Source organism: Bufo gargarizans, chromosome 4 (assembly GCF_014858855.1).
Source record: "Bufo gargarizans isolate SCDJY-AF-19 chromosome 4, ASM1485885v1, whole genome shotgun sequence".
Classification (NCBI taxonomy): domain Eukaryota; kingdom Metazoa; phylum Chordata; class Amphibia; order Anura; family Bufonidae; genus Bufo; species Bufo gargarizans.
Window position 1 is genome coordinate 488,880,317 of NC_058083.1, and position 25,740 is coordinate 488,906,056.

General features: G+C 44.8%; 1 protein-coding gene across 1 annotated transcript; it reads left to right on the plus strand.

Moving 5' to 3' along the window:
- Positions 1 to 1,420: 1,420 nt before the first annotated feature.
- Positions 1,421 to 23,686, plus strand: LOC122935510 (follicle-stimulating hormone receptor-like). The gene is made up of 3 exons (XM_044291279.1): positions 1,421 to 1,473; positions 1,780 to 1,968; positions 20,908 to 23,686. The coding sequence occupies exons 1-3, from the start codon at positions 1,421 to 1,423 to the stop codon at positions 22,118 to 22,120; spliced, it is 1,455 nt and encodes a 484-aa protein (XP_044147214.1). The 3' UTR covers positions 22,121 to 23,686.
- The last annotated feature ends 2,054 nt before the right edge of the window (positions 23,687 to 25,740 follow it).

The following is a 25,740-nucleotide window of genomic DNA, read 5'->3' on the forward strand; positions in this document are numbered from 1 at the left end:
CAGGGCATCATGACGTACCGGTACGTCATGTGTCCCCAACAGGTTAAGGCCTCATGCACACGGCCGTGTACCGCGGCCGAGAGCGGTCCGAGGTAACACGGCCTGGATTCCTGTTGAGTGCAGGAGCGCACAGCGTCATTGGTTGCTATGACGCCATGCGCTTCATGCCGCCGCTGCACTACAGTAATACACTATACGAGTGTATTACTGTAGTGCAGCAGCGGCATGAAGAGCACAGGGTCATAGCAACCAATGACGCCATGCGCTCCTGCTCTCAACAGGAACCAGGCCGCGTTACCACAGACCGCTCTCGGCCACGGAACACGGCCGTGTGCATGAGGCCTAAAGGTGGAAAAATTTCTGAAATGATTTATCTTTGTCTCATTTTTATACATCACAGAAACCTGACATTTTAACAGGGGTGTAGACTTTTTATATCCACTGTATGTGTATGCATCTGTGTATATATAAGTGTATGTGTATATATAAATGCATATGTGTATGCATCTGTGTATATTGTAAGGGATCGCTCTCTCTCTCAGGGTCGGCAATGACAGACTTCTCATCAAACAGGGGGTTTTCAAGTTCAAACAGGGCTTTATTTGTCACACAGCACATCACACTTCCAAGTTTGGCATCACTTGGCACCATAAAGTGGCAGCTTCACCTCACGTGTTACATCAACACAAAACAACAAAAGCTTGCCCGGCTAGGCACTCACTATACAGAGGTCTCCCTAACTCACCTCTAGGTCAGTGTTCACACTTCGGTATTCGGCTTCGGACCGAAAGCCTCCTAGCTGTGACCAGTGCAACCCACCAGTCCTCCTGGTGGAAGCAGTGAGATACCTTGGGGGATATGGTCCAGCAGTCTTCAGGCGTCGCTGGGTCCCCCCAAACTCAGGCATCCTCAGCCTTGTGGCCGCCCAGCCCCCCTGGCTAGGACCACGCAGGCCCTCTGCAAGTCTGTTCCCTGGGGCCTAACTCCTCCTCTCACACACTGAGAATTGCTTTATCCCCAAGTGGTTATCGCACCTGGCCTCACCTCTGTATGTATCTGTGTATATATGAATGTATATGTGTATATATAAATGCATATGTGTATACATCTGGGTACATATAAGTGTATATGTGTATGTATCTGTGTATATATAATGTATGTGTGTATGCATCTGTGTATACTGTATATTGGCATGGCAGGCAATAAAGAATGAATGGGTCCCAAGCCTAGCCAAACAGCCTGGGGCTCTTTGACCACTTAAAGGGGTTATCTTATCTCAGACATTGGGGGCATATCACTCTAAGGTGGGACCTGCACCTATCAGACATTGGAGGCATATCTTAGCTATACGCCCCCAATGTGTGAGGTGAGACAACCCTTTTAATCTGCTCCTGGTTAAGACCCAGCAGGAGAAAATGTCATGGCTTTCATGGCTGCCTCGTTATCTGTAGACACAAATATGGCAAAGTCTGGGTCAGTTATATATATGTGGAACCCAGCATTTTACTGTCAACAGGCTGCCATCTCCTGCACAGATAAATGCAGCCCGTCCAGACGTTTATAGCCTATGGCTGGTCCAAAACTGCTTAATTAGTACAGATATAGCAATGGCTAACAGGATAGTCACCGCACCTTGACATACAATTTACAAAGTGTGTCATTCTGATACACTTGGCTACAAATTGCAACATCCCTAGCCTTCAATAAACTGAATTCTGACTAGATGATACATTGCTGCAAATAGGAGCTTCTATTTATAAATTGTCTTTCTTGTTGAAGGGACATCTCAAAAACCCAGGTCAGCTCATTACCTCAGCATGGTTTGGACGCAGTTAAGAAACTGATAGCAAATCACGCCTATAACCTGAAGAAGCTCCCGCCTTTGGAAATGTTTTCTGATCTGATTGAAGCGAATCTGACCTACCCAAGCCACTGCTGTGCTTTCGAAAACTGGAAAAAACAAAAAAGGTAAGGCTTCTTTGAAAGTGACCATAGAACGGGATATTTTGTAACACTGGCTGAGAACACAGTGAGACTGTTGATTTTACACTGTGTTCCTTAAAACCCTAAGTGCCAAGGCAGTGGAAGCACTAACCTATGGTACAGAAATGGAACTGCTTGTACCCAGGCATTTAAATGATAACGTACGTCTCCCATGTTATTAACCTCATAATGTGACATACAAGATTCAGGAAAGGTATTGATTGTGAATGTATGGGCCTAGGAAAAGGCAATTAAAATAAATTGTGTGTGAAATAGAAACCGCGTTCACCTGAGGACTCGTGAGTTATGTCGTTGGAGCTTTCACGTCATTTTTCAGTGTCTTGGCTCAATATGCTAAAGATATAACCCGAAGAATCTGCCATTCACTACATTACAAAGACAAACTGCTGTATGTGCTGCAGGAGGCTGTAGATTTTGCCAGCTGTCGGTCATTGAAAAATGTTGGCATAATATTATAGAATCTGTGATATTTTATCTTTTCCTACATATTATTTTCATGGCTAAATAGGTGATAATATTTTTAAATTTTAAAGAGGTTTTCCGAGATTTAAAAATTAATGATCTATCCACCGGATAGGTCATCATTATCAGATTGGTGGGTGACTGATACCCAACACCCCCACAACCAGCTGCTTCAGTGCACAGAAGACTTCATCCACTGTGCAATATATGGAGCTGGAGTACTGCAGCTCAGCTCCCATTTACTTGAATGGAAGGTGAGCAGCGGTACCTAGACATGGCCACTGCACAGTGTGGACGGAGTCTTCTACTTCCAGCTCTGTGTGCTAGCTGCCCAAAATAATTGATCGGTGGGGTGCCGGGTGTTGGACTCCCACAAACTGATATTGATTAACTATCCAGAGGCTACATCGTCATAATTTTAGTCCCAGAAAATCTCTTTAAGGGTAGTTTCACACTAGTGCTTACAGATCCGGCAGGCTGTTCACCAGAATCGGCTGGACAAATACCCATACACCATGCGTTCTTTGTCTGGCCAATTCCCGTCATCCTATACGGGAACAGCCTGCCGGAAGGCTGTAACGGCAGTGTAAAACTAGCCCAGTATAAAAGGAAAATTACTTTCTTAAGAGATTGAGAAATGACTAATCATGTACTGAAAGCCATTATATTTGTTGTTTAGCTTTATGAACTCCCCACAACTCTCCATTCCCTCACTCACTATCGCCTTGTAAGCCCGATCCAATCCCCTCCAAGTTCACCAACCATCTCTTCCAAGTTTCAGTAAACGGCTTGTTTTTTTTCTCGGTGACTACAGTTAATTTCTCACAAAACAGATCCGACTTCACAGAATTCTCCCAAAACTTTAAGGAGGGGGGACTTTTTTGCCTCCAAAATTTAACAATGCATCTTACCGCTAGGAACAGGAGTTTAGAGGCTATTACCCGGTGTGAGACAGACCTGAAATCAGACATGTCCCCAAGAACACATATTTCAAACACTTCCGGTATGGTTAACTTGTGTAACTCCAAAATCTTGCTTATCACTTCTCTCCAAAATCTCGAAATGTAACTATAGGTCCTGAGGAGATGCACATCATCAGATCCCTCCTCCCCACACTTCAGGCAACTAAAGGATTTATTTTTGTAGAACTTCTCTAGTTTTGCTGGAGTGTAATATAATCTATGTACTACAAAAAATTGTATTAATTGGTGTGCTGGATTTTTCGATACTTGAAGCGGACTAGCTATAATTTCCGACCAGTTATATTGTCTACCAGGAGAAATGATACCCTCCCACTTTTTAATATCCTCACGCACATTTAACTTTGCATACGTACAATTTGATAGCAGTTTATAGAAAATTACCAACAATCAAAAGTGCCCTATTACTTAGACTCATCGCGAGTTCGTGAGAAAAAGGAGGAGGGATATATACCACCGCCAGAAGCCACAGTTTATTGTTCCAGAGAAAATCTAAAACAACAAAACGTCCTTCAGAATCAATTATTGCCTCGTTTATCTGTATATTTATAGCTCTGTGAATCAGAACACTGACACCTCTGGAATATGAGGAGAAAGTCGAGTGAAACGCATATTGGACCCATGGTTTTTCAATGGTAGTGCAATTTTCCTTTAATAAATGTCTCTCTTGGAGACAAATGATAGCAGGGAGTGATCTATTTAATAAGTTAAAAACCTCTAGCCTCTTAGTTCCCGTTCCTAGACCTCTAATGATCCATGAGTGTATACGCATTCCAATTCAGCACTTATTACTGTATGTAACAAACCCCATTCCTGTCTCCCCGACCAGGGGCGTAGCTATAGGGGGTGCAGAGGTAGCAGTCGCTACCGGGCCCAGGAGCCTGAGGGGCACAAAGACCCTTGTGTCACATAAGACACTGGCATTATAGAAAGTGCATGCTGGTCAATTTACACCTCTGGCTGGAGGGAAGGGGTTAGGTCAAGAATTTGGCAGGAGGGGGGGGTGCCCTTTAAATGTTTGCCTCAGGCAGCGGGAAGGCTATGTGCTCCCCTGCCCCTTGCCAACAAGCACTGAGGGTAGGGGGGCCCAAGCTAAACTCTTGCACCAGGGCCCGTGAGCCTTTAGCTACGCCTCAGTCCCCGACCCATATGAGAGGGGGAGAAAGGGAAAAGGGAAAGGCAAGGCCAGAGAGGAGGCGGAGAGATGGACAGAAAGGAACAAAAAAAAAAAAAAAAAATAACAACTTGCACCAGAAGAAATACACACTTCTAGTACTCTGACCATTCATTGTACTCCCTCCCCCCATTTCAAAATGTAAGTAAAACTGAAGTATTCTTGGCTACCCAATCCCAAGCTTCTTCCGGGGAATCACAGAACCAGATCCTGTCTTTCCATACAATACGTAATTTAGCAGGAAACATTATAGAGTATTTTATTTCCTACTGACGGAGGATATTTTTAATCTCCATGAAACAGCTACGTTCCTTCATCGTCTCTCTAGCGTAATCCAGAAAGATCATAACCACTATTAAAGTCCAGATTTCCCTTTTTCCTGATTCTGCGCATAATTTTATCTTTATCTTTGGACATCAACACATTTATCAACAGAACTCTAGGTCTCTCCCCAGGGATAGGTGGTCTAGAGGGTACTCTGTGGGCCCGCTGAACAAAGTCGTTACAACCAGAAATATCTTGACCTAGTTTATCTCTCAGCCAATTTTGAACAAAACTAATTGAATCTTGGCCCTCCGCACCCTCAGGCAGACCTACACATCGTAAATTAAGCCTCCTTGATCTATTCTCTATATCAACGAGTTTCTTCCTTATTTCCTTGTTTTCCATTATTAACTCCTTATTCTGCTTAACTACATTCTGCAAAGTATCCTCAACTTGTGTAACCCTTTTCTAAACTTCCTCCATCTTCTCCTTATACTTCTGGACAAATATTGAGGTTCAGTTTGAAAAATAAAAGAGATTTTGCCACTATAATATACATTTATAAAAAAAAACTGGTAGTTTATGTCTTCTCAGTAGGGATGAGCGAACTCGAACTGTATAGTTCGGGTTCGTACCGAATTTTGGGGTGTCCGTGACACGGACCCGAACCCGGACATTTTCGTAAAAGTCCGGGTTCGGGTTCGGTGTTCGTCGCTTTCTTCGCGCTTTTGTGACGCTTTCTTGGCGCTTTTTGAAAGGCTGCAAAGCAGCCAATCAACAAGCGTCATACTACTTGCCCCAAGAGGCCATCACAGCCATGCCTACTATTGGCATGGCTGTGATTGGCCAGAGCACCATGTGACCCAGCCTCTATTTAAGCTGGAGTCACATAGCGCCGCCCGTCACTCTGCTCTGATTAGCGTAGGGAGAGGTTGCGGCTGCGACAGTAGGGCGAGATTAGGCAGATTAACTCCTCCAAAGGACTTGATTAACTGATCGATCTGCAGCTGTGGATCATTGAGCTGCTGATCCTCAATTGCTCACTGTTTTTAGGCTGCCCAGACCGTTTGTCAGTCACATTTTTCTGGGGTGATCGGCGGCCATTTTGTGTCTTGTGGTGCGCCAGCACAAGCTGCGACCAAGTGCATTTAACCCTCAATGGTGTGGTTGTTTTTTGGCTAAAGCCTACATCAGGGTGAAGCTGTCACACCAAGTGCATTTAACCAGCAATAGTCTGTTTATTTTTTGGCCATATACTACATCAGGGGCAAGCTGCGCCTGTCACCAAGTGCATTTAACCCTCAATGGTGCGTTTGTTTTTTGGCTAAAGCCTACATCAGGGTGAAGCTGTCACACCAAGTGCATTTAACCAGCAATAGTCTGTTTATTTTTTGGCCATATACTACATCAGGGGCAAGCTGCGCCCGTCACCAAGTGCATTTAACCCTCAGTAGTGTGGTTGGTCAAGCTATCACACCAAGTGCATTTAACCAGCAATAGTCTGTTCATTTTTTGGCCATATACTAAATCAGGGGCAAGCTGCGCCCGTCACCAAGTGCATTTAACCAGCAATAGTCTGTTCATTTTTTGGCCATATACTACATCAGGGGCAAGCTGCGCCCGTCACCAAGTGCATTTAACCCTCAGTAGTGTGGTTGGTCAAGCTGTGACACCAAGTGCATTTAACCAGCAATAGTCTGTTCATTTTTTGGCCATATACTACATCAGGGGCAAGCTGCGCCCATCACCAAGTGCATTTAACCAGCAATAGTGTGGTTATTTTTTGGCCATATCCCAGTCTAATTCTGTCACTAAATCCATACCGGTCACCCAGCGCCTAAATACTAGGCCTCAAATTTATATCCCGCTAAATCTCTCGTTACCGCTGTCCTGTTGTGGCTGGGAAAGTTATTTAGTGTCCGTCAAAGCACATTTTTTGTTCTGGGTTGAAATACAATTCCCAATTTAGCAATTTAAAAATTTAGTGGTTTCTGCTGTATCAGAGCTATTTGAAATCTATCCCTAAAAGGGTATATAATATTCAAGGTGCACATAGGGTCATTCAGAATAACTTCACACACCCGCTACTGTGCATTTCCAAGTCTAATTCTGTCACTAAACCCATACCTGTCACCCAGCGCCTAAATACTAGGCCTCAAATTCATATCCAGCTAAATCTGTCGTTAGTGCTGTAGCTGGGCGAGTTATTTAGTGTCCGTTCAAGCACATTTCTTGTTCTGGGTTGAAATACAATTCCCAATTTAGCAATTTCATAATTTAGTGGTTTCTGCTATATCAGAGCTATTTGAAATCTATCCCTAAAAGGGTAGATCATATTGAAGGTGCACATAGGGACATTCAGAATAACTTCACACACCCGCTACTGTGCATTTCCAAGTCTAATTCTGTCACTAAACCCATACCTGTCACCCAGCGCCTAAATACTAGGCCTCAAATTTATATCCAGCTAAATCTGTCCTTAGTGCTGTAGCTGGGCGAGTTATTTAGTGTCCGTTCAAGCACATTTCTTGTTCTGGGTTGAAATACAATTCCCAATTTAGCAATTTCATAATTTAGTGGTTTCTGCTATATCAGAGCTATTTGAAATCTATCCCTAAAAGGGTATATAATATTCAAGGTGCACATTGGGTCATTCAGAATAACTTCACACACACCCGCTACTGTGTATTTCTAAGTCTAATTCTGTCACTAAACCCATACCTGTCACCCAGCGCCTAAATACTAGGCCTCAAATTTATATCCTGCTAAATCTCTCGTTAACGCTGTCCTGTTGTGGCTGGGAAAGTTATTTAGTGTCCGTCAAAGCACATTTTTTGTTCTGGGTTGAAATACAATTCCCAATTTAGCAATTTCATAATTTAGTGGTTTCTGCTATATCAGAGCTATTTGAAATCTATCCCTAAAAGGGTATATAATATTCAAGGTGCACATTGGGTCATTCAGAATAACTTCACACACACCCGCTACTGTGTATTTCTAAGTCTAATTCTGTCACTAAACCCATACCTGTCACCCAGCGCCTAAATACTAGGCCTCAAATTTATATCCTGCTAAATCTCTCGTTAACGCTGTCCTGTTGTGGCTGGGAAAGTTATTTAGTGTCCGTCAAAGCACATTTTTTGTTCTGGGTTGAAATACAATTCCCAATTTAGCAATTTCATAATTTAGTGGTTTCTGCTATATCAGAGCTATTTGAAATCTATCCCTAAAAGGGTATATAATATTCAAGGTGCACATTGGGTCATTCAGAATAACTTCACACACACCCGCTACTGTGTATTTCTAAGTCTAATTCTGTCACTAAACCCATACCTGTCACCCAGCGCCTAAATACTAGGCCTCAAATTTATATCCTGCTAAATCTCTCGTTAACGCTGTCCTGTTGTGGCTGGGAAAGTTATTTAGTGTCCGTCAAAGCACATTTTTTGTTCTGGGTTGAAATACAATTCCCAATTTAGCAATTTCATAATTTAGTGGTTTCTGCTATATCAGAGCTATTTGAAATCTATCCCTAAAAGGGTATATAATATTCAAGGTGCACATTGGGTCATTCAGAATAACTTCACACACACCCGCTACTGTGTATTTCTAAGTCTAATTCTGTCACTAAACCCATACCTGTCACCCAGCGCCTAAATACTAGGCCTCAAATTTATATCCTGCTAAATCTCTCGTTAACGCTGTCCTGTTGTGGCTGGGAAAGTTATTTAGTGTCCGTCAAAGCACATTTTTTGTTCTGGGTTGAAATACAATTCCCAATTTAGCAATTTCATAATTTAGTGGTTTCTGCTATATCAGAGCTATTTGAAATCTATCCCTAAAAGGGTATATAATATTCAAGGTGCACATTGGGTCATTCAGAATAACTTCACACACACCCGCTACTGTGTATTTCTAAGTCTAATTCTGTCACTAAACCCATACCTGTCACCCAGCGCCTAAATACTAGGCCTCAAATTTATATCCTGCTAAATCTCTCGTTAACGCTGTCCTGTTGTGGCTGGGAAAGTTATTTAGTGTCCGTCAAAGCACATTTTTTGTTCTGGGTTGAAATACAATTCCCAATTTAGCAATTTCATAATTTAGTGGTTTCTGCTATATCAGAGCTATTTGAAATCTATCCCTAAAAGGGTATATAATATTCAAGGTGCACATTGGGTCATTCAGAATAACTTCACACACACACGCTTCTGTGCATTTCCAAGTCTAATTCTGTCACTAAATCCATACCGGTCACCCAGCGCCTAAATACTAGGCCTCAAATTTATATCCCGCTGAATTTGAATACAATACATTGGGCCAAATAATATATTTGTTGTTGTGGTGAACCATAACAATGAGAAAAACATCTAGTAAGGGACGCGGACGTGGACATGGTCGTGGTGGTGTTAGTGGACCCTCTGGTGCTGGGAGAGGACGTGGCCGTTCTGCCACATCCACACGTCCTAGTGTACCAACTACCTCAGGTCCCAGTAGCCGCCAGAATTTACAGCGATATATGGTGGGGCCCAATGCCGTTCTAAGGATGGTAATGCCTGAGCAGGTACAGGCATTAGTCAATTGGGTGGCCGACAGTGGATCCAGCACGTTCACATTATCTCCCACCCAGTCTTCTGCAGAAAGCGCACAGATGGCGCCTGAAAACCAACCCCATCAGTCTGTCACATCACCCCCATGCATACCAGGGAAACTGTCTCAGCCTCAAGTTATGCAGCAGTCTCTTATGCTGTTTGAAGACTCCGCTGGCAGGGTTTCCCAAGGGCATCCACCTAGCCCTTCCCCAGCGGTGAAAGACATAGAATGCACTGACGCACAACCACTTATGTTTCCTGATGATGAGGACATGGGAATACCACCTCAGCATGTCTCTGATGATGACGAAACACAGGTGCCAACTGCTGCGTCTTTCTGCAGTGTGCAGACTGAACAGGAGGTCAGGGATCAAGACTGGGTGGAAGACGATGCAGGGGACGATGAGGTCCTAGACCCCACATGGAATGAAGGTCGTGCCACTGACTTTCACAGTTCGGAGGAAGAGGCAGTGGTGAGACCGAGCCAACAGCGTAGCAAAAGAGGGAGCAGTGGGCAAAAGCAGAACACCCGCCGCCAAGAGACTCCGCCTGCTACTGACCGCCGCCATCTGGGACCGAGCACCCCAAAGGCAGCTTCAAGGAGTTCCCTGGCATGGCACTTCTTCAAACAATGTGCTGACGACAAGACCCGAGTGGTTTGCACGCTGTGCCATCAGAGCCTGAAGCGAGGCATTAACGTTCTGAACCTGAGCACAACCTGCATGACCAGGCACCTGCATGCAAAGCATGAACTGCAGTGGAGTAAACACCTTAAAACCAAGGAAGTCACTCAGGCTCCCCCTGCTACCTCTTCTGCTGCTGCCGCCTCGGCCTATTCTGCTGCTGCCGCCTCGGCCTCTTCCTCCGCCTCTGGAGGAACGTTGGCACCTGCCGCCCAGCAAACAGGGGATGTACCACCAACACCACCACCACCACCTCCGTCACCAAGCGTCTCAACCATGTCACACGCCAGCGTTCAGCTCTCCATCTCACAAACATTTGATAGAAAGCGTAAATTCCCACCTAGCCACCCTCGATCCCTGGCCCTGAATGCCAGCATTTCTAAACTACTGGCCTATGAAATGCTGTCATTTAGGCTGGTGGACACAGACAGCTTCAAACAGCTCATGTCGCTTGCTGTCCCACAGTATGTTGTTCCCAGCCGGCACTACTTCTCCAAGAGAGCCGTGCCTTCCCTGCACAACCAAGTATCCGATAAAATCAAGTGTGCACTGCGCAACGCCATCTGTAGCAAGGTCCACCTAACCACAGATACGTGGACCAGTAAGCACGGCCAGGGACGCTATATCTCCCTAACTGCACACTGGGTAAATGTAGTGGCAGCTGGGCCCCAGGCGGAGAGCTGTTTGGCGCACGTCCTTCCGCCGCCAAGGATCGCAGGGCAACATTCTTTGCCTCCTGTTGCCACCTCCTCCTTCTCGGCTTCCTCCTCCTCTTCTTCCACCTGCTCATCCAGTCAGCCACACACCTTCACCACCAACTTCAGCACAGCCCGGGGTAAACGTCAGCAGGCCATTCTGAAACTCATATGTTTGGGGGACAGGCCCCACACCGCACAGGAGTTGTGGCGGGGTATTGAACAACAGACCGACGAGTGGTTGCTGCCGGTGAGCCTCAAGCCCGGCCTGGTGGTGTGTGATAATGGGCGAAATCTCGTTGCAGCTCTGGGACTAGCCAATTTGACGCACATCCCTTGCTTGGCGCATGTGCTAATTTGGCGGTGCAGAAGTTCATTCACAACTACCCCGACATGTCAGAGCTGCTGCATAAAGTGCGGGCCGTCTGTTCGCGCTTCCGGCGTTCACATCCTGCTGCTGCTCGCCTGTCTGCGCTACAGCGTAACTTCGGCCTTCCCGCTCACCGCCTCATATGCGACGTGCCCACCAGGTGGAACTCCACCTTGCACATGCTGGACAGACTGTGCGAGCAGCAGCAGGCCATAGTGGAGTTTCAGCTGCAGCACGCACGGGTCAGTCGCACTACAGAACAGCACCACTTCACCACCAATGACTGGGCCTCCATGCGAGACCTGTGTGCCCTGTTGCGCTGTTTCGAGTACTCCACCAACATGGCCAGTGGCGATGACACCGTTATCAGCGTTACAATACCACTTCTATGTCTCCTTGAGAAAACACTTAGGGCGATGATGGAAGAGGAGGTGGCCCAGGAGGAGGAGGAGGAGGAGGAAGAGGGGTCATTTTTAGCACTTTCAGGCCAGTCTCTTCGAAGTGACTCAGAGGGAGGTTTTTGGCAACAGCAGAGGCCAGGTACAAATGTGGCCAGCCAGGGCCCACTACTGGAGGACGAGGAGGACGAGGATGAGGAGGAGGTGGAGGAGGATGAGGATGAAGCATGGTCACAGCGGGGTGGCACCCAACGCAGCTCGGGTCCATCACTGGTGCGTGGCTGGGGGGAAAGGCAGGACGATGACGATACGCCTCCCACAGAGGACAGCTTGTCCTTACCCCTGGGCAGCCTGGCACACATGAGCGACTACATGCTGCAGTGCCTGCGCAACGACAGCAGAGTTGCCCACATTTTAACCTGTGCGGACTACTGGGTTGCCACCCTGCTGGATCCACGCTACAAAGACAATGTGCCCACCTTACTTCCTGCACTGGAGCGTGATAGGAAGATGCGCGAGTACAAGCGCACGTTGGTAGACGCGCTACTGAGAGCATTCCCAAATGTCACAGGGGAACAAGTGGAAGCCCAAGGCCAAGGCAGAGGAGGAGCAAGAGGTCGCCAAGGCAGCTGTGTCACGGCCAGCTCCTCTGAGGGCAGGGTTAGCATGGCAGAGATGTGGAAAACTTTTGTCAACACGCCACAGCTAACTGCACCACCACCTGATACGCAACGTGTTAGCAGGAGGCAACATTTCACTAACATGGTGGAACAGTACGTGTGCACACCCCTCCACGTACTGACTGATGGTTCGGCCCCATTCAACTTCTGGGTCTCTAAATTGTCCACGTGGCCAGAGCTAGCCTTTTATGCCTTGGAGGTGCTGGCCTGCCCGGCAGCCAGCGTTTTGTCTGAACGTGTATTCAGCACGGCAGGGGGCGTCATTACAGACAAACGCAGCCGCCTGTCTACAGCCAATGTGGACAAGCTGACGTTCATAAAAATGAACCAGGCATGGATCCCACAGGACCTGTCCGTCCCTTGTCCAGATTAGACATTAACTACCTCCCCATAACCATATATTATTGGACTCCAGGGCACTTCCTCATTCAATCCTATTTTTATTTTCATTTTACCATTATATTGCGAGGCTACCCAAAGTTGAATGAACCTCTCCTCTGCCTGTGTGCTAGGCCTAAATATATGCCAATGGACTGTTGCAGTGGTGGCTGACATGAAGCCTGATTCTCTGCTATGACATGCAGACTAATTCTCTGCTGACATGAAGCCAGATTGTCTGTTACGGGACCTCTCTCCTCTGCCTGGGTGCTGGGCCTAAATTTATGACAATGGACTGTTGCAGTGGTGGCTGACGTGAAGCCTGATTCTCTGCTATGACATGCAGACTGATTCTCTGCTGACATGAAGCCAGATTGTCTGTTACGGGACCTCTCTGCTCTGCCTGTGTGCTAGGCCTAAATATATGCCAATGGACTGTTGCAGTGGTGGGTGACGTGAAGCCTCATTCTCTGCTATGACATGCAGACTGATTCTCTGCTGACATGAAGCCAGATCGTCTGTTACGGGACCTCTCTGCTCTGCCTGTGTGCTAGGCCTAAATATATGCCAATGGACTGTTGCAGTGGTGGGTGACGTGAAGCCTCATTCTCTGCTATGACATGCAGACTGATTCTCTGCTGTCATGAAGCCAGATTGTCTGTTACGGGACCTCTCTGCTCTGCCTGTGTGCTAGGCCTAAATATATGCCAATGGACTGTTGCAGTGGTGGGTGACGTGAAGCCTCATTCTCTGCTATGACATGCAGACTGATTCTCTGCTGACATGAAGCCAGATTGTCTGTTACGGGACCTCTCTCCTCTGCCTGTGTGCTAGGCCTAAATATATGCCAATGGACTGTTGCAGTGGTGGCTGACGTGAAGCCTCATTCTCTGCTATGACATGCAGACTAATTCTCTGCTGACATGAAGCCAGATTGTCTGTTACGGGACCTCTCTCCTCTGCCTGGGTGCTGGGCCTAAATTTATGACAATGGACTGTTGCAGTGGTGGCTGACGTGAAGCCTGATTCTCTGCTATGACATGCAGACTGATTCTCTGCTGACATGAAGCCAGATCCTCTGTTACGGGACCTCTCTCCTCTGCCTGTGTGTGTGCTGGGCCTAAATATATGCCAATGGACTGTTGCAGTGGTGGCTGACGTGAAGCCTCATTCTCTGCTATGACATGCAGACTGATTCTCTGCTGACATGAAGCCAGATTCTCTGTTACGGGACCTCTCTCCTCTGCCTGTGTGTGTGCTGGGCCTAAATATATGCCAATGGACTGTTGCAGTGGTGGCTGACGTGAAGCCTCATTCTCTGCTATGACATGCAGACTGATTCTCTGCTGACATGAAGCCAGATTCTCTGTTACGGGACCTCTCTCCTCTGCCTGTGTGTGTGCTGGGCCTAAATATATGCCAATGGACTGTTGCAGTGGTGGCTGACGTGAAGCCTCATTCTCTGCTATGACATGCAGACTAATTCTCTGCTGACATGAAGACAGATTCTCTGTTACGGGACCTCCCTCCTCTGCCTGGGTGCTGGGCCTAAATATATGCCAATGGACTGTTGCAGTGGTGGCTGACGTGAAGCCTCATTCTCTGCTATGACATGCAGACTGATTCTCTGCTGACATGAAGACAGATTCTCTGTTACAGGACCTCTCTCCTCTGCCTGTGTGTGTGCTGGGCCTAAATATATGCCAATGGACTGTTGCAGTGGTGGCTGACGTGAAGCCTCATTCTCTGCTATGACATGCAGACTGATTCTCTGCTGACATGAAGCCAGATTCTCTGTTACGGGACCTCTCTCCTCTGCCTGTGTGTGTGCTGGGCCTAAATATATGCCAATGGACTGTTGCAGTGGTGGCTGACGTGAAGCCTCATTCTCTGCTATGACATGCAGACTGATTCTCTGCTGACATGAAGCCAGATTCTCTGTTACGGGACCTCTCTCCTCTGCCTGTGTGTGTGCTGGGCCTAAATATATGCCAATGGACTGTTGCAGTGGTGGCTGACGTGAAGCCTCATTCTCTGCTATGACATGCAGACTAATTCTCTGCTGACATGAAGACAGATTCTCTGTTACGGGACCTCCCTCCTCTGCCTGGGTGCTGGGCCTAAATATATGCCAATGGACTGTTGCAGTGGTGGCTGACGTGAAGCCTCATTCTCTGCTATGACATGCAGACTAATTCTCTGCTGACATGAAGACAGATTCTCTGTTACGGGACCTCTCTCCTCTGCCTGGGTGCCGGGGCCTAAATATCTGAGAATGGACTGTTCCAGTGGTGGGTGACGGGAAGCCAGATTCTCTGCTATGGAACCTCTCTCCAATTGATTGTGGTTAATTTTTATTTATTTAATTTTTATTTTAATTCATTTCCCTATCCACATTTGTTTGCAGGGGATTTACCTACATGTTGCTGCCTTTTGCAGCCCTCTAGCTCTTTCCTGGGCTGTTTTACAGCCTTTTTAGTGCCGAAAAGTTCGGGTCCCCATTGACTTCAATGGGGTTCGGGTTCGGGACGAAGTTCGGATCGGGTTCGGATCCCGAACCCGAACATTTCCGGGATGTTCGGCCGAACTTCTCGAACCCGAACATCCAGGTGTTCGCTCAACTCTACTTCTCAGGTATAAATCATATTCACAGAAGAATAAAACAATTTTTGCTGCTGTTGAGTATCTTTAGATTTCAGTTTTAGTTACAAGGGAATTTGGGGTTTTTGAATTAGTTCCCTGCTATAGGTACTTTCACACAAGTGTTATTCTTTTCCGGCATTGACTTCCGTCCTAGGGGCTCAATACCGGAAAATAAGTGATCAGTTTTATCCTAATGCATTCTGAATGTAGAGCAATCCGTTCAGTATGCATCAGGATTCAGTTCAGATGCGCAGACTGAAAAAGATGCAAAAATCATTTATAGCGGATCAGTTCTTCCAGATGACACTGGAGAGACGGATCCGGCATTTCAATGCATTTGTCATTTCAATGGATCTGCATTCGGATCCGTCTGACAAATGCCATCAATTTGTATACGTTTTGCTGGATCCGGCAGTCAGTTCCGGCCAGGCCCGGTGCTATAAATAGGCAGACCAAGCGGCTGCCTTCGGGCGCAAAGACGGGGAACGGAAAAATGAACCTTTTTTTTTTTAATACCCTGTATTTTTTGCCCCTGGGTCTTATGGGGTGAATACTAATGAAGCGCCTCCATTTTGGAGGCGCTTCATTAGTACCAGAGGATCGGGAAGCGGTGAAGGATCTGTACTCACCACTTCCTGGTCCTCCGCTTGGCTGTCTGCTGTGAAGGGCTACACACCATGTGACCTCACTGTGCGCAGCCTTCACAGCTGACAGCCGAGAACCAGGAAGAAGAGAGAGCGCTTGTGGTGAGGAGTGGCGGCGTCCAGGAGCAGGAGAAGTAAGTTATTTTATTTTATATGCGCTGATGGCTGACATGGGGGGGGCATGATGGCTGTCATGGGGGGGGCATGATGGCTGACATGGGGGGATGATGATGGCTGACATGGGGGGCATGATGGCTGACATGGGGGGCATGATGAATAACATGGGGGGCATGATGACTGACATGGGGGGGCATGATGGCTGACATGGAGGGGCATGATGGCTGACATGGGGGGCATGATGGCTGACATGGGAGGCATGATGGCTGACATGGGGGGCTGATCTGAGGTCTGATTAACATTGAGGGTCTGATTGCTGGTCTGACCTGAGGTGTAATGGAAAATATTTTTTTCTTATTATCCTCCTCTAAAACCTAGGTGTGTCTTATGGGCTGCAACGACGTTTGAGGACCGAAAAATACGGTCCTCAAACCAGCGATTATCTGGAGCAGAAAGAAGATACCAGGACCACACAGAGGAGAAGCCAGCTGTGCGAGTTGCGAGGGGGGGGACTCAAATATAGCTTCGCTTGTGTTGGCAAACATTTTTGCACCGGCCCTGGTTATGGTGATGGAACTGCCTGCCGGAATCCTCTGCCGCAAGTGTGAAAGTACCCTAATGCAATGGTTTTAAATGGATTGCTATTGCTGGACAACCCATCTCAGAATGAGGAATCAGAGGATCACTGCTCATTCAGCTTCTCTAGCTCCCAGAAATCAGCTTTGGGTCACCAGGAGAAGATACTTTGGCTTCAGTCTTGTAGTATTACATGGCATCCATGGACGTCAATGCTTGATCATGTAGCTAATAGTCATGAGCAATGAAGTCGACTTCACAAAGAAATCGACTTCACGACGGACTACATTGTCACAAGGCGCATTTCTTTGTAAGTAGCGGGCGCAATGAGGAGGACTCGCCATATAATACTCACCTTATCCATTTAAGCGCAAAGAGGCCGCTGCAGCCATCCTGATTAAAGATCCCACGCAAAATTGTGTACAGTGCATGATGATGTCATCACACTGGCCAGGGTGGTGACATCATACACGAGATTTTGTGTGCAAATGGATAAGGTTATTTTATTTATTTTCAACGGATTAACCCCTGAAAGCCCTCACTATTATTCTCAGATGTTGCGATCAACAGGGACGGTGCAATCACCATTCCCCATCATTGCACCTGCTACTTACAAAGACATGCACTTCGTGACAATGTAATTCATCATGAAGCAAATTTCTTTGTGAAATTCGACAAAGCAGCCGAATCCCACATTTTTTTTATTATGATTTTTTTTTTACCGCTATTTCAGGGAAAATTGATTCATTACCATGAAGCACGAGGAAACTCGGCTTTGCAGCTAATCAAATTTTACCTGAAATTCAGATCCAAGTCCACTTCGGATACTTCAATTTGCTCAGCCCTAGTCATGGCTACCACAGTGGGAGCTGTTTTTTGCTCCGGATCGTAAAGGCAGTGGCTCACAGCATTTTTGCAGGTCACAAGACACTTTCAAATAGCGAAGTGATATGGCTGTCACTCTAGTGTCAACTTATCTAGTGTTCATCTGGGTGTCCTTAGGTCAAGGTCTTACCTTGTCCTCATGGTGGCTGCCATTTTAAACATGCACAGACTGCAGTCTCTTATAACCTCTGAGTGCATCATCACTTGCCTGCTGCCTGGGCGTCGCACAGTGATGATGTGGCAACACTTGACGATATCAGTCTGCTCAGGTTTCAGGTTCATTGCCCTTGCGTTTGTGCCCTAAGGTGCATCTCTGACTATCTGAGCACCTTGTGTGTTCCTGTGTATGATCCGGCCTGGCTGACGTTTCCTCTGGTTCTTTACCCTGCATCGCATGTACCTGTTTTGGACCTGACCCTGGCCTGGACGACTACCCGTTTTGGACCTGACCCCGGCTTGGACGACTACCCGCTTTGGACCTGACCCTGGCTTGGACGACTACCCGCTTCGGACCTGATTCCGGCTTGGACGACTACCCGCTTTGGACCTGATTCTGGCTTGGACGACTACCTACATTGGACTTGACCGGCTTCTTCCTAACCTCGCTGTCCCTGATGAATGTTTATTTATGTTCCTTTAAATAAACAACTTATTTTACCTGCGTTTGCATGTGGTCTGTTTTCCTGGCTCCTGGGACACCTTATAGCTCATAAAAAATGAATTTTCCAATGCTGTTATCTGTCATTGAACTGTACATTGTGCAATCCTTGTGTCATCCCTCTTGGAAATATATGAATAAATTATCCAATGAGTGATATCAATATGCCCCTACACACTCTGACATTGTCTTTATTGATCGGAGAGTATTCGTCTATGGACAGGCCCATTATCAACAGCAATGGGAACCCTGTGGTGTCAATTTATCCTTCATTTCGAGGAGGAATAATAGTAGAAAATGAGAAAATGTTTTGATTTCAGAGCCATATTTTCTGCATTTAAGACAATGAAAAATGAAATGCTCCATTATAGGAAATGTGCTCAACAATGCCAACGGGGTGCATTTTTTGTAGTTGACACCTCTAGTCTTTTAGTAGAGTACATGGCAGGAGAACCTATATAACCCTTCTATTAAATGTAACGTGTGGTCTCTTAAACTGAAAGATAAATGGAAATGACCACAGTGATGTTTTGTGTCCATACTGCTTGCTAGAAGAACTTCCCAGATCTTGCTGTTCCAGGTCACAGAGGGTCTAGTAGAATCTCTTTAGATGTAAGGCCAGCAGTTTAATAATAGTCAGAGATGGCACGCTTCCCGTCGTCTCATGCAACCAAGTAAACCTGCTGGAAACACAGAACATTAAACATAGTCCTACATGTCAATTATAATCACAATTTTGCGGGATAATGAGGGTTTTTCATTTGCAGGACTAAAATATGCAACAATAATGGATAATTATGTAGATTTCACAGCATGTATTGGCACTAATACATCCAGGAGAGTAAAATGGATCAAATATAGTGTACTGCAAGGTACAGGAATGCTAGAAATCACCCAGAACTGCAGTCAGTAAGGGAAATCAGTGTTATTTTATAATATCCAAGCAATGCATCTTACATTAGAATGCTGATATTTTACATTTATTACTAAGATTTAATGGACTATTTTATTTATTTTTATTTCATTTGCAGGTAAGTTTGATATTGTAATCTAGCGGTGGTCAACCTGGCACATACTTAGGTCCTTAAATGCACCTTGACTCTACCTGAGGATTACACATTTAGTGATCTTCTCCCCCAGTTTTCAGCGGGGAGGTGGTAGAGTTATATATTATACTGTATATCTATTTGTGCTTTTCACAAATTATAGAACATGCTCGGTTCTTGTATGCAATGTGGAGGAGAATAGGCGTTTCTTGGGAATGAGAAAAAGGCATGCACATGCAGTGTACAAAATATAGAGATGGCTGTGTGCAGGAGGCCTATGTGAGATATGCAACAGCCAAGTATGGGTACAGTAAGCAAGTGTCTCCATATCTCACGCCTAATTATTTGTGTCTACTTATGTGGCCTAGGGCCCTTTGGGCTCCACTGGCAACAGGGTCTGAGTGTACCAATAACACCTAAATAACCATATATCGAAAAAGTGGTCTAGCCTAACTAGACTGACAACTTATGAAGAAATGCCAATAACCCCATAGAATTAAAAATACTCATACTCCATATATATTTTTTATTATATGGAATATTTTTCATTCTATAGGTTATTGGCATTTCTTCATAAGTTGTCAACAGGAACTGAGTATGCCTGCATTCCTAATAACTATTCCCTTCCACCTTTAGGGTATTTTCACACTAGCGTTATTCTATTCCGGCACTAAGCTCCAACCTAGGGGCTCAATACCGGAAAAGAACTGATCAGTTTTATCCCCATGCATTCTGAATGGAGACAAATCAGTTCAGGATGCATCAGGATGTCTTCAGTTCAGTCATTTTGACTTTTCAGGACGGAGATAATACAGCAGCATGCTGCGGTTTTATCTCTGTCCAAAATTCCGGAACACTTGCCGGCATTAATTTACATTAAAATGTATTAGTGGCGCATCCGTCCTTCTGGTCTGCGCATGTGCAGACCTTTAAAAATGGGTAAAAAAAATAGAAACAAACGGGCAGACAGATCCGTTCTTGCAATGCATTTGTGAGACGGATCCTCATCCGGATCCGTCTACAAATGCTGTCCATTTGCATGCAGATTGCTGGATTCCAGCGACAGAACTGCTTGCCGGATCACCCTGCCTCAAGTGTGAAAGTACCCTTACTTTACCAAATATTTTAACATATAGCACCACATATAGACAGTGTCTGTGCCAGTCCATTTGAAGTTAAAGGGGTTATGCATCTGAGACTAGGATATGCCCACCTTTGGGATCCACATCTATATCCAGAACGGGTCTCCTGAAGTGAAGGAGAGCGTGCCCTGAGAGCACTGCCACCTTCTATTTACCGCTATGGGATTTCCAAAAATATCCAAGCGCAGGGGGAAATGGAGAGGTGGCCATGCATGCAGGGTGTGCTCTTCATTTACCACATTGGGAAAATAGCCAAGAATGCCCGCATAGCAGGGAATGGAGAGCACGCTTCACTTTTGGAGGCTTGTTCTGGGAATAGGTGCAGGTTTCAGAGGTGGGACTCGGATGGATATGACATTGATGGCCTATCCCAACAATATGCCATCAAAGTCAGAGATGAGACAACCCCTTGGATGAAGCTAATAGTTTATGCTTTAAAGTTTTAACCTGTTTGTTAGTGAAATATGCAATGGCATTCTACTATATCGATTTAACTTCACTTCTATCATTTTCCAGCTTCAGTTTGCATCCATTCTGCAATAAAAGTAATCATTTATTTTATGGAGAACTTAAGACTACGGAAAAGACATCTGAACACCCGGACTACCATATGAGTGATGGACTAGGCTTCGACCCCAGTGACAACGCTTTCGACTACTATTTTTGTGTTGACATGCAGAATGTTGTGTGTTATCCTAAGCCGGATGAATTCAACCCATGTGAAGACATAATGGGCTACAACTTTCTCCGGATCCTCATATGGTGTATTAGCATTTTGGCCATCACTGGAAATGTGATAGTGCTGATCATTTTGCTAACCAGTCAGTCAAAATTTACAGTTCCTAAATTTTTGATGTGCAATCTGTCGTTTGCAGACTTCTGCATGGGAATTTACCTGTTGCTCATCGCATCTGTGGATATAAAAACCAAAAGTCAATATTATAATTATGCTATAGACTGGCAGACCGGAGCAGGATGTCATGCAGCAGGATTTTTTACAGTGTTTGCCAGTGAGCTTTCAGTTTACACACTCACAGCTATAACCTTGGAAAGATGGCACACCATCACCTATGCCATGCAGTTGGACCGCAAAGTTCGCTTTCGGCACGCCTTCATCATCATGATTTCTGGCTGGATATTTGCATTCGTTGTGGCTTTGCTCCCTATTATTGGAGTTAGTAGTTACATGAAGGTTAGTATTTGCTTACCCATGGACATTGAAACTCTACCGTCACAAGCATACATTATCTTCTTACTAGTGCTTAATGTATTGGCGTTTGTGGCTATTTGTATCTGCTACTCCCATATATACATCACTGTACGGAATCCCGATATCATCTCTTCGCACTCTGATACGAAGACTGCAGTACGTATGGCCATACTAATATTTACAAATTTTCTGTGCACGGCTCCCATTTCCTTTTTCGCCATTTCCGCGTCACTCAAGGTCCCTCTAATAACTGTCTCCAACTCCAAGATACTGTTAGTTCTTTTTTACCCTATCAATTCATGCGCTAATCCATTTTTGTATGCCTTCTTCACAAAAGCTTTTCGGAAAGACTTCTATACTTTAATGAGTAAACTTGGCTGCTGTAAATCACAGGCTTATATTTTTAGAACAGAAACATCATCTTCCAACCTTAACTCAAGAAATGGACATTATATTGCTGGGCAGAAAAACAGCACTGGATCCGTGTACACATTAGTCACACTCAATAACCAAAGCTGAAATGGTGTCCTTTATAACCTGAAGTTTTTACAGACAGATTTGTGAAACAAGGGACTAGAACATCTGGATCTGGAGGCTGCTGGAGGCTTTTATTCTGGTTCTTAAAGTTTTCACGTCAGCTAGTGTACTCATACAGTATATAAGGATTTCTGGTATAGAAAAGAGTGTATTTATGTGTAATTGAACCTCAATATGGCCAAATTACTATTGTTTAGTGCCTATAATCATATGGCTTTGTATAGACTGTGGGAGCTTTATGGAGTTGTCTGTGCTATAATATACAACCATTGAAATATGAGAGCCTTTCTGTACTTGCCGTGTTCCTTTGAATTTTAAAGGACGGACCGTGAGGTCTTTTCTCCTAACTAATTGTGCTGCGTCCCAACAGAAACCATATAACGGAGATGTCCTCCTGGAACATTCCTTCCAAAGTAGAACACCTCCTTATGACGCTTCCTGATGGAAGCACCATATGGCACCAAATATTTAAAGAGGTTGCTTGGTATTGATTTTGATATTGATGGTCATTAATATCTAATTGGTGGAGCACCCGTGCTAATCAGCTGTTTGAAAATACCATGGCACTCCTGTGAGCAATGTGGCCTCCTCACAGCTTACCAAGCACAGCATCATACATTGTATAGCAGCTGTGCTTCGTATTGCAGCACAGGCCAATTTATTAGAATAGGACTGAGCGGTGCCTAGGCCATGTGACTGATGAACTAGCCTAGGAAGAAGCTGCGGAGCTCACTAAAGCTTTATGGTCTCTCTTCAACCAGCTGATCATCAGCAGTGCTGGGAGTCTGACCCCCACCAATCAGATGTTGATGACCCATCCAGAAGAGAGGCCATCAGAATCAAAATCCCAGACAAGCCCTTTAAAGGAAATCTCTCAGCTGCTTCTACTTTTTGAAAGTAATGCTAATGCAATGCAGATTTATATATAATTTCAACTATACCTTTGTTATCTTTAACTGTAATTTAACTTGCGTTTACAGCTATTCAGATCTTGCTATGGAGGGTTAACAAGTTAAGACACCCAACACGCTTGGACATGATTTTGCCAATCATAGTCAGTTGGACCTGCATGCTGCAGTGCAAACTGCAGGTATAATTCCAATAGTACAGTCATAACAGGAATAACAGAGGAATGTCAGACCCCTAAACTAATGTGTTCCCTTAAAGTGATGTTACATTTCAAATCCTCAGTTAACAACTAGAGCTCTAAAATAAAATGGCTTCCTTGACTGTTCTTATAGAAAAGAAGCGCTCCTGGATCTACTTTTATTATTTTCCATGGATATACTGTCTTTTATGTTACATGCAAAAGGAAATTGAAATCGACTCTGTCACACTGTATATATTAGTTGATTTTGAATAGACAAACAAGTTATACAAAAAGCAATATTCCCTAAACTGTGTTGTGATTACAGTGTGCACTCCCCCAGTATCTGTATGCAAAGTGCTAATTAACCTTTAATAATGGATCGGTCAGATTGCTCCCTAGTCATTGAAATGTCATTGCCACTGTCTGTAAATGATTATTAGCTAATAAATGTCATTTTATTTTAAGATGCATTGAACTGACTGGACTCTTCGGATGCATCAGAGGGACTTTTCGGAAAGTTATATTTAGGTTTATGTGTATGTACAGCTATCCCCTGGGGAGGTCGAAGCAGAGGATAGGAGTGGTAGGGGCCTTGATGATAAGGTGTCACAGTCTATTCCTTCAGGCCATCGCTTCCTGGGGTCAATGCAGTGAGAGAGGGGCAGCGGGGAACCCTATATTTCCTCGAGGACTCACTGTAGCTAGGGATCCTGTCTAATGGTAGTTTAGGCATGACCATAATGTTAAATGTCCATGTGGGTGCAGGACAAGGCATGAAAATGATGCAAAGGCCAGTGTGTGGTGTAAGGAGAGTCAATAACCAGGCTAGATGGAACGAATGAATGTCCGGATGGGTATTTTCAGTTGCGGCTGTATCCCTGCACTGACAGTGGAAGGCCTGATTGGATGGTGTCAGACTGTGCAGGGAAACACCCTCAACTGGTAATACCCATCTGGACCTTCAGTGGAAACAGCTAGTAATTCATTCATCACTTCTAGCAGGAATAATAAAGGAATGGCACATCAAAGAGTCATAAGAATAGATGCTCCAGAATTTTTATTACAGAAGGAATCATACAGTCACTGAAAAAGACATGTCAGGAGAGGTTACATGTCCTCTTTAAAATAATTTTACCAAATATTCAAATAATCTGAGCTCTCCTTGTCTCCTCAAGGTCTACTGTGTTGGCTTCTGCACACACCAATGCTTTGTGCGTATTTATAGTGCCTTTGTATGGTAACATTCACCACTAGTAGCAATGCTCCTAGCAATCTATGGGCAGTATAATCCAGATCTATACAAAGTGGATCCCTTATGTGCACCAGGCACGTTCTCTTTTGGAATATACTTCCACTCTGTTGGATTGAGTTCCATATTTGCTATTGTACCGACGTAATATGTCATTAATTTCACATATTCCTCTTATCTGTCTACAAAGATATATGATATGTCCTTTTCGACATAATACTTCATGTTACAATGTTACAATGAGAGTCTCACAGCTTGATAACTACCGAGATAAGTCATTTTCTCATTTCCTGATATTTTTTTCACAAATTACCTAGAAGCACTTTTTAATTATTCTGGGTTTATCACAACTTGGCAGGATTATGTCTGGTATCAATGCTTATTCGTTTATTTTAAGCAAAACCACACAAGATTACACTAAACAGTCATGCTTGGGAAATACAGCATTATCTAATGGCCATTTAATGGCCATTTATAGAAATATAGAAGAATGACAAGCAGAAGCAAATAATCAGGTCCATCCTTGTACACTATGGTGCTCATTTATGAACTCATATACAGGGTGTTGAATATCAGTCGCCGTTTTTGTTGCACGCCATTTTGCAACAAAATCTGCAACTTTTCTCCGCTCACAGCAGTTTTCTGACAGGTTGAGAGGGAAGAGGGCAAGCCCGTCTGATTCATACGTTTTTGATGTAGAAAATGGCTTAAAATTATGCCTGCAAGGAAACTGGTGTAGATTTAAGTCTGTCGCATGGCCTGCTGGGAGAAGGGACAACGTTTTGTAGATGCCTGCGCCCCCACATAACTTTGGCATTTCTTCCAGCAGTATAGAAACAATTAAGGCTGGTATACAAATCTCCCGTCTTGATAGATGAACCCCAATGTGCACAATCATTAGGCAAGTTGTATTTTTGAGGGTTGATTTAATTATTACACAACTACAGTGCTGTCGGCCAATCCAAAACATTAATAAACCTCAAACCTGAATATTTAAGAAAGTAAAAGTTAGGTTTTGGATATTTTAGTGACATGTGTGCATAATCATTGCCCAACTATTCGTGTGCAGAATTATTATGTTTATTTTTAGCAAAGTGAGAATAATAAACAAAACAACTCAAAATTTACTAATACACAGTCTTGACATTTAAAAAACAATAAAAATCAGTGACCAGTATAACCACCAGTCACAAGCCTTCCATCTATGGAGTCTGTCAGTTTCTTAATCTGTTGACAATCAACTTTTTGTGCTGCAGCAGCCAC